The sequence below is a fragment of the Diospyros lotus genome, chromosome 1 (genome assembly GCF_014633365.1).
Source record: "Diospyros lotus cultivar Yz01 chromosome 1, ASM1463336v1, whole genome shotgun sequence".
NCBI lineage: Eukaryota > Viridiplantae > Streptophyta > Magnoliopsida > Ericales > Ebenaceae > Diospyros > Diospyros lotus.
Genome location: NC_068338.1, coordinates 51,119,640 through 51,129,830, shown reverse-complemented (window position 1 = coordinate 51,129,830; position 10,191 = coordinate 51,119,640). Strand labels below are relative to the sequence as shown.

The 10,191-nt window shown below is 36.6% G+C and overlaps 1 protein-coding gene across 1 annotated transcript; it reads right to left on the bottom strand.

Moving 5' to 3' along the window:
* Positions 1-7,523: 7,523 nt before the first annotated feature.
* Positions 7,524-8,848, bottom strand: LOC127786456 (probable carboxylesterase 120). The gene has a single exon (XM_052326778.1). It carries the CDS (start codon positions 8,702-8,704, stop codon positions 7,712-7,714), a length of 993 nt encoding a protein of 330 aa, XP_052182738.1. The 5' UTR covers positions 8,705-8,848; the 3' UTR covers positions 7,524-7,711.
* Between the last annotated feature and the right edge of the window lie 1,343 nt (positions 8,849-10,191).

Below are 10,191 nucleotides of genomic sequence, written 5' to 3'. Positions count from 1 at the left end.
TTGTATGAGATCAATATTGTGTAAATTGCATGGTGCCCAATATAATTAGTTTTGAGTACTAGAGGTGGATCAAGCCCAAGTAATTAAAATATTCTTGCCTTCTGTAACCAATCCGCCTTTGGGCCTTGTCGTCTAAGAAGGGCTCAATACAAGCCCAATAATTGCTCCGAACATCATTCAAGTATATTCAAGTTTTGACCAAAAGAATAAATTAAGGAAAAACAAAAAGGACTCTGCCCCGAAATTCGGACTAAAAAGTTGGGCCGAAAAAGGGGTTTACATCTCATTCGACCTCAAAGCATACACTTAGGGTCCATTTGGTTCGTGAGATAGGACCAAATAAATTAACGGATAAAAATTATCTTGTATTTTGTTTGTGTTTATGCACATGAGATAATTTATAGGATGGGATAAGGTTTCCGGGGTGGACACAAGATAACATAATCTTGGGAGGGGGGCGTGGTCAGGATCCATTATCCAAACTTTAGGATAATTGGTGAAATGACTATTTTACTCCTTAAAAATAAAAACTAATTGAGCTTCTCACCTACAGAACGAATGGGCTTCGCTTTCGCACCACAGCAACCCAACAGAACGATCGAGCCTCGACAAGACAAAAGATCTCAGGAGGTGTTTGGCCTACCCCTTTTTTTTTTTTTTTTTTTTTTGGAGCTTTTAATCTGTTTAGCTTTTAAGTTATGTAAAGTTAAAAATGTGGATAATGTTTAACTTGATAATATGTTTAGATAAATATGCTCTTAAACTATCAGTTAATAATTATGTGTTTGATTTAAAAGAGTTGATAAACTATTAAAACTTGATAAAAAAATAAAAATATATATGTTGTTGAATAATATAAAATTTTATTATTAAATGTTGATAGATTATACATAATTATTAAAAAATATATTAATACAATATATATACTTTTTATTTTTCTCCTTCAAATATATTACCATTAGATTAATATATATGCAATAACAAAAAGCTTTAGCATAAACAACAAAACAAACGATGGCGATGATGATGAATCGCAGATGGACGGTGAAAAGAGGGGGTGATGAAGGCAACATACGAGATGTTCAAGGGCGACGATAAGATGCGATCGATTGGGGCAACGACAACGGCAATGGTGACAGACCATGGCGACAATAGTAGTTGGAGATGGGTCTAACGGCTAGGGATCAATTGAAATCTATGAGGGTAAAATCGTCATTTAATCAATCAACACAAATAAGTTGAGGGCAGTGTTTTGGAAAAGTTGAGAGTGTTAGAACAGAAAGTTCTATGGCACACACCAAGAGGGGGGTGAATTGGATATTTTAAAAATCTTTGATAGAACTTTGAAATCCTTTTGATGGAAAATTCGATGCAAGTGAGGATTATTGAATTGCTTGAAATAATAAATGAAATAAAACCACAAGCACAAGAGAAGAACACAAAAGATTTATAGTGGTTCGGCTTAACCCAAGCCTAATCCACTACCTTAGCTCCTCACTAAGGATTTTTCAAACCATCCACTAAAATCCCCTACTTAAACCAAGTAGGTCCTCTAGTCCAAGACTAGGAATTACAACCTCTTGCTTATACAAGCAAGCCCTCTAGCACCTAGCTAGGAATTACAGCCACTTGCTTCAACGAGCAAGTCTTCTAGCACAAAGCTAGGAAAATAAGAACGATATAAATGAAAGAGAGAAGCTAAGAGTTAACACTCTTAGTTACAAGTTCTCTCACAATGAAAACAAGGCTTAATAATAAATTTACAATGATAGAACAACAAAGCCTTGGATAGAAAATACAACAGTGAAAGCGCAAAGATTGTAAGCTTCGAGTAAAAATGATTTTAACTCTTTAGATCAACTCGTTCCCGTCCATTAGTCTTCTCTTGATCATCCATGACTTGTATTTATAGGCTTCCCAAAAAGATTGAAGAGAAATGTAGCCGTTTGTGACCGTTGGAGTTGAAAAACTAGCCGTTGGAAGCTTTCTGTAAAAGATATAGTCAACAGAAGAAAATGCATAATTGACTATTTTTACAAATAAAACAAAACATAGTCGACAGACAAAAACGCATAGTCGACTATCTTATAACACAAAAATCCCATAGTCGACAGATACATATGCATAGTCGACTATTGCAAAAATGTGAAGAAAATTTTGAATTCTAAGAACAAAAATAGTCGACAGATGAAAAGCCATAGTCGACTATCCTAATATGATAGTCGACAGATGCCATAAATAGTCGACAGATCAAAAACAACATAGTCGACTATCATTTTGCATAGTCAACTATCTTTAACAGCATAGTCAACTATTCTAAAACATAGTCAATAGAATGAAACACATAGTCGACTATCCTTTTGAAAACATTGAAAACTTAACAAAACCTCATTTTGATTCTTTTGAAAGCAAGTTGGGATTATCAAAAATATATTTTGAAATAAAACCTCTCTCAACCATACTCAATATTTCTTCCATAGGATTTCATACCTTGCTTCAAAATTCATATATTACAAATTTGTTTTCTCATTTATATAATCCATAGAGATTGATTTTCATATAGTCATTATTAAAACTATTTTACTAAGAATAAAATATCAGAGAGTGGGTAGTTTTTGACAAAAGTTGGTACGAGAGCTTTTAAGCTATTTAACTGTTAATTAAGTTCTTTGAACAACTCAAACACTTAATAAAATAAGTTTGATAATGCCCCAAGGGCATGGTACAAGTGGTAAAGCTTCCGAGTTTTTTTGGGAGTGACGAGGGATCAACTTTTGAGAGTATATAAACTTGCGACCGCATCTAATTTACTTAGAAGTCGAATCATAGGGAAAGGCCAATCTCCTCCAGAACTAGATGGGCGAAGCCTGAACACCTAGATTATAAAAAAAAAAAAAAAGCTTGAAAGTTATCCCCCCACAGGCATAGCACAATGAGAATAATAAGAGTATCGAATGTTTGAATCTTTGTAGTGTCTTTCAAAATTATTGCTGGAAGGCGACAGCAAAGTTGAAAGACAAGTCATTTACGTGAAAATAGGGTTATAGTGCGCTCCTTTTGGGGGTCCTGTCAGCACAACTTAAAAATGGGATTCACGGGGATGATAGTCATTTCCTTAAAATCTACTTTAAATGTGTATAGGTTGTGACCGCATCTAAATTTAATTGAAAAATAAATTAAGGGAAAAGATTACTCTTTATAGGATTATTCAAGCAAAACTTAAATACCAAGGTCTTAAAAAAAAAAAAAAAAAAAAACTTAGACAATTTATAAGCGGTCAGCGAGGTATGCTCATCTCTGTCAACCCTCTCAATTTTCAATTGCTGGATCAATCCGGCCACCAATGATCCCCTCGTTTTCTCTCTCAGTTGCCCGATCAATCAGAACTAGCTGCCGATGATGGCGGTTTGAGCATATAGGCCGCCGATTAGTAGATCTGTTCATCGGCAGCCATATCTACTTAACGGCTAGATGAAAAACAGATTTGTTCGTCTGGCCATTGGTCAAATCTGATCGCCTATGAATAGATCTGTTTATCTGGCTGTCGATTAGATCTGGGCTGACAATGAACAGATCTGTTGATCTGGCCAATGATAGATAGATTTGTTGATATAGTCGATGATCAGATCAGGTCTCTCACCAGAAGATTTCAAAATGTATAAAAGAAAAATGTTTTGTGAGTTATTTTGTAAGTTATGTCCTTTCACTTTTTGTAGTGTTCCAACAAATATTATTATACTGTGATGTCAATTATCAGCACTATTATTGAATTCTTTTGGCCCTCCAAGAGTGCTTTCTTGAATGTAATTTTTTTTTTTTTTTACATTGTTTATAGAATGGCAGACAGAAATGTTGTGCTGGTGGACTTACTGACTCTAGGCATGTTATATTGGAGGAGAAGATTGATAGGTTTTTATGTGTTCTAGCTCATTATAAAACAAAAAAAAAAAAAATTGAGTTCTAGTTACCGATTTTATTAGATCTGGGAAAACAATTAGGAAGCACTTTCATGATCTGCTGATATATTTGTTGAGGCTGCAACCTTTATTTCTAGCAAATCTAAGCCGATAAAGGAAGGTTGTAGTAATTAATGAGAGATGGAAGTGATTTAAGCAACATGCATTATAACTTAATCTATCTTTAAAATGTGAATATCATGAGCTAATATATAATTAAAATACGATGTGAAATAGGGTTGGTTGAGAGATATTGCTGCCAAAGGTTGGAATTATGATAATGTCACCTTTCGAGGAAGGGATTTAATTGGCAGTACTTGAAGAAGAGGCCTCAGCCAAAGTCTTTCTCGGGGTTCATATTTAAGGGCTCAACCTCGCATCATCGTGCCGATCGAAAATCCATGTTTAAAACAAACAGCATATATAGGTAGATCTATGTGGCATGATGGGGAGAAGTGGGTTTGGATAGAAAGATGATAATATGTGAAGATGAGAGGATGCTTGATAACGATATTTGAAGGTATATATGTTTTTATTTATTTTGTTGCTTAATTTTACTTTAATTATTTGAAATTGAAATTTATAGTTTTTAGCTTGTGTTTTGGATACTGGAATTGGTGCTGATTTGTCCTTGGAAACAATATAAGTTGTCTTTGGTGGCTGAAATACTTTGGTGGTGTTTTCATCCTATTTCAGTTTTTAGTTTTTAATTTTAAATTTATTTTCACTTTTATATTTTAAGTGTTTGTTTTGAGATATTTAAAAACGTATTTTTTTTTCACTTTAAAAAATTATTTCTTAAAATAGAAAACTAGAAAACATATTTATTTTGAAATTTAAAAAAAATATTTTATGATATTTTATTTAAGAAATTTGATTATTAAATAATAAAATTAACTCTTTTAAATATAACATTTTATATTAAATATTATTATACATAATATGTGTAAATCACTTAATAATATACTATATCCAATATATATTTTTAATTATAATATATATACTATATTTTTAAAATTTAAAATAAATATATAATTTTATTTTCTAAATTTAAGAATAATTTTCTTTTCTTTTTCTATTCTCTCCAACGCCTACATCTTTTTCACTGCTGGCGACCATCGTCGGTCGGAGATTTACACGATTAGAGTCTACTATTAGAAATGCCAAGGCAAGAAGGTTAATAGACACAAAAATAAGTCAGATTTAACGACTAGATTTTGATAGATCTGAATTTTAATTTTCGGCCAATCCTCAAAAACACAGTCAGTCGCATCGGCCACTATGGCTGGTGGTTTCATGGTCATCGGCCGTTGTTTGGATGTTGCTTGGCCGGCCAACAGTCGTTTGGATGTTGTTTGGTCAGCTGGCGATCATCAAGCCATCATCGCCTGCTTGTTCTGTCATGGCCGTCGTTTGGATGTTGCTTGCCCATCGGTGCATCACAAAGCCATCATCACTGACTTTATGTGGCCGTTGGTTTTGGAGGATGAAAGAGAAAAGAAGAGGAGTCGGCGATAACCGTGGCGCGCAAGGTCAACTGCAATTGGAAAAGAGAAGAAAGAAGATAAGACATAAGTGAGTGAGGGAGAGAGAGAGCGGGTTATGGGTTATGTGAGATTGGGTTTGGGGGTTGGGGGGGGGGGGAGGTGGTGTTTTTCGCGTTTTGTGTTTTTAGTTAGTTTTAGTTGAAAACATTCAAAATAAATGTTATTTTGAGTTTTTTTTTTATAAATTTTTATTTATTTTTGAAAATACGTTTTTGAAAAGAATAAAATATATATGTTTTTAATATTTTAAAAAATTAAAAACTCAAAATAAATTGAAAACAAAAAAAAGAAGATGTCTTTAAGGTTGAAACAATGGTCATTCTATGATGAGTGGGGTGAGATAATTGGAAAGGATACGACAATTGGAGAGAATGCTCAGGCCATAGCTGATGTGGCTGAAGAGATAGAGACGAAGGTGAAAAGGCCTGTTATTGTTGGTGATTAAGGGAAACAGAAAGAGGCGAATTCCAACCTCAGCTGCAGATTCTCGGCCCAACATGATGTGGAAATGTTAACAACAATAATAGCCGAAATCCTTCAGAACGCCAAGAGAAAATAGGGAGCAAAGAGAAGTATAGGTCAATTGAGGGTGGCAATGAACGATCATTAGAACCTCTGAAATTATTCATAGAAACGATAGAGCTAGGGCAATATGGTTGAGGTTACACAAATGATTGGCTATGACTTTAATTTGATGTGACAAAGGCAAGGGCTGTCGAGATTCTGATACGATGAACATAGACATTTTCTTTAGCTAGCCTACTAGCTGAAGAAAGAGCAACTCTGGTTAGAATGTTATTGTGATGAGATCTTTTATGCTTTTGCTTATTTTTTAAATTAATTTCATGTGTATTGTGGACAATTAGCATAGATGCTAATTAATTTTTGTAGCTAATACATAGCAGTGCATTGCTGTTTTTGAACAATTGTATGGATGTTTCATACGATGTAAGTGAATCATGCATGATTAAATTGTTCATTTTATTCAAATACAAATCTTATGCAGAGCGATATCCTAAAGTTCAAGACGAAAAATTTTAAATTATGTTGCCTGCGATATCCTGTCCATGAATCAAACGGACTCTCAATGACGGCATTATCCAATAAAAATACAGCATTATCCGATAAAAATAAAAACGAAACCCCACAAAAATGGGAGATCTCTCAAACGATAAGCCGTTGGTAGGACCAAAATGTGACAAGAACCACTATGAGCCCTACGGCCAGTGGTCCGGGAATGGCCCATTAAGGGAGACAGCCCGTGCTTGGTTTTGATATATAATTTATTGACTTTTTAATGATAAAATACCTATTTTTATCTGAAGAAAATTATTAAAAATTTCTTGTTAAAAATATAAAATGACTTATAGCAAATTTTTCTTAGAAATAATTACGTATGTCACACAAAATCATGTATCTAGCTAGCTCTAAAACCATTTGAGTTAAATAAATAATTGTCTTGGTCTTTTGCTTCTCTAGGACAATCTAATGTGTTACAATACGTATAGTTACGTATTGATAAATATTTTTAAAGGTAAATAATATTATGCTTAATTAATAACGTTTATACAGATAGTAAAAAAACCATGTTTATTAGAAGTTGTTAATTTCTTATATAAAAATCATGTAAAATAAATTATTTTATTATATATTCAAAATTATATATTAAATTAATGTTTATGCATGGTAGGATTAATTACATATGGTGGAGAAGATAATATTAAGTTCGTTTTTTCGAAGAAGATATATAAATTATTTTGAAAATAATTGATCATTTTAAATGGAATTTCAACCACGTGGTTCACATGGCAATGGTTATTTTATGGCATGGATCGATCGAGTGGGCTAATGGCCATTGATGGATAAGGGTAATATTCAATAAATGTATATTATTTTTAGCATAATGTCGTTTAAGAGACACGGGTAGTTGGTATGGCGACAAAAGAATGGCAGACGAGCTAGCAAGCAGCATTGACTTGTGGCTGCTGTTTAATTTGCTGCGGCCTGGTGAGAAAAAGGCTGCCAAATGGTGTTTGTTATTAGGAAAATGCAGGGGAACGAACGTAGAAGCCGGCGTTTGGTGGTGAAAAGGTACAGCCAATTATTAATTTCACACGGGCGATTTCCAGCCACACCAGTACTGTGTGTGCGTTGGCGTCCATCCAACAATTAAGAAGAAGACGAAGAAAAATCTAATTGAACCAAACCCTAGCAAGCAAACGAAGAAGATGATGAGATGAAATCTTTTAGAACCTCGCATAACGGCTTTGCTTTCGACGGCTCAACCGCTTCCAAGCCATGATAGCCTCCCTCGCAAAACCAACGCACCACCTTCACGCCCTTCTCCTCCAGCACGTTCGCCTGCTCAATCTGCCTGTCGATCAACGGGTCCCCCTCGTAGCCCGTCGTCAAAACCTTCCACCCCAGCTTCCTGATTTCATCTATGATCTCCCAATCTCCACCGGCCATCGGATTGGAATACTGGTGATCACGGTCGGCCCCCGCCGGCAGAGCCAGCTCCCACATCAGATCGGTTGCGTTCAGGCTCAGCGGCACGATCTTGTCACCAGACAATCTCATCTCCGACGCAGTTCTCTTCGTCCCGCCGTAGAACGCGTGGTGAAATATCAGCCCTCTGATTCTCAGAGGCTCCAGATCGGCAACGGCTGCTGCTGCGCGTAGCCCCATGAAGTAGGTGATGTTACCGCCGGCGCTGGTGCCCATCAGAAAGCAGTTTGAGAAATCAGCAAATCGGGTCAACCACTCGTCCGGGGAGGTTTTGATCCAGTGCAACGCTTCGAAGCAATCGTCATAGGCTGCCGGGAGACGGTGCTCCGGAGCGCGACGGTATTCCACGGAGACGATGACGGAATTGGTTTCAGCGGCCACGACGGCAACGAAATCGTGGACGATGGTTGAGCCGGCGGTGCATACGACGAAGCCGCCTCCATGGTAGTAGACGAGAAGGGGTAGCTTGGCGGGCGGGGAGTTGTCGAGTGCTTGGCGGGGCAGGTAAATCCGGGCCCAAGTGTTGGTGGATTGGTTGATCGGAACGTCCTTGGTGAGCACCAGAGATGGGTGGAGGAGATCTGTGGCTGCCGGCGTGAAAGGAAACTCGTGGACGCGTGAGACAGAGCCGTCCGGATTTCGGAGCAGGCCGAGGTAGCCGTAGGGGTCGAACACAGATATCTTATCGGCCATGCTTCGGGTCGGTTCTGTGATGAAATTGCTACTCGAAGGCTATGTTGACTTTTATGGGCTGTGCAACGTGAATGAACGCAAAGCGGTCGTCATCGCCGCCTTTTATAAGCCCGGCCTTAATCTTTTAGAACAGTATTAATTACGAACATTAATTGTTTACATAATCAGGCTTGTATCGAACAGAAAAAGAGAGAGTGATTAAGATTGAATAGCCTTATTGGGGTCAATCCAATCTAGTTTTATCAAAGTAATAAATATATAAGATAATTAAAAATAATAAATTTAAAGATACATACAAACTAATTGATTAAAACTAACATTTTTAAATAAGAAATTTTTGGGTCTCTGAGTTTACATGTTTCGATCTATTTATTGGGTAGATCGCAATTGATTTTTGATAGTTCCCAACAGGGTATGAAAGAAATGTGAAGTTGATATAATTTGTTAGAGCTGAACCCAGAGCCAAATGTCAATTCTCTCTATTTGCTTCAATGATATTTGATAGAACATTCTCAGATACAATACAAGAGTCAGCTGCGTGTTTTATTCAGATTGGAAAGCAAACGCTTCAAGGCAATCGTCGTACGCCGCCCGGAGCGGAGAGGATGCTCCCGGGCGCGATGGTACTCGACAGAGACGATGATTGATCTGATTTCGACGGCCTAAGTTTGACCCTGCGGCCAACACGACGAAGCCGCCTCCATGGTAGTAGACGAGGAGGGGTAGCTTGGCCGGAGGGCATCGCTCCAGTGCTTCGTGGAGCCGGTAAATCCGGGCCCAGGTTTGGTTGATTCGTTGATCGAAAGTGAACACTAGAGATGAGTGGCTGAGATCCGCCGAGGCCGGGGCTGTAAGGGTACTCGGAGACGCGGTCGCTATTGCCGCTTTATAAGCCCCGGTCCGATTAAAACAGCATTAATTATGAACGATCTATCTAATTTAACAAACAAATAATGCTTTTATATCATTCCCGCTTTATTAGTTCTTTGTTCATTGTATATATATTCAACGTCTGGAATTAATATATATATGTATGTATGTATGTATATTGTGGGTTTGGATTCATGCTATGTTGGAATCCCATTTTCAAAGTGATGGTTTCCTATTACCCCTCCTTTTATTGGCAGTTACCTAAGGCGAAAGGCCCACGTTGACTAGCGCGCGTTCACTACCACTTAATTAAATTGGAATATAATTAGATAATGAAAAAGGTTCAAATTGACATTTTTTTTAACTTTTTCAATTAACTCAATTGAGCCCAAAATTAAGTATTAGCGCAAATAAACTCAATTTTTTTTGTCAAAAGAGTCATCAATTTTTAGTTTTAGAGTAAAAATAGTTGATCGTTCTTATGAATTGTCAATATGACATTTTCACACTTTCTGTAATTTTTATGTAAGTTTAAAAAAAATCAATTGTTACTATAACATGTCGAGAGTTTCTCAAAATTATTGACCTATTTGATAAAATAGTTGACCGTTTGTATG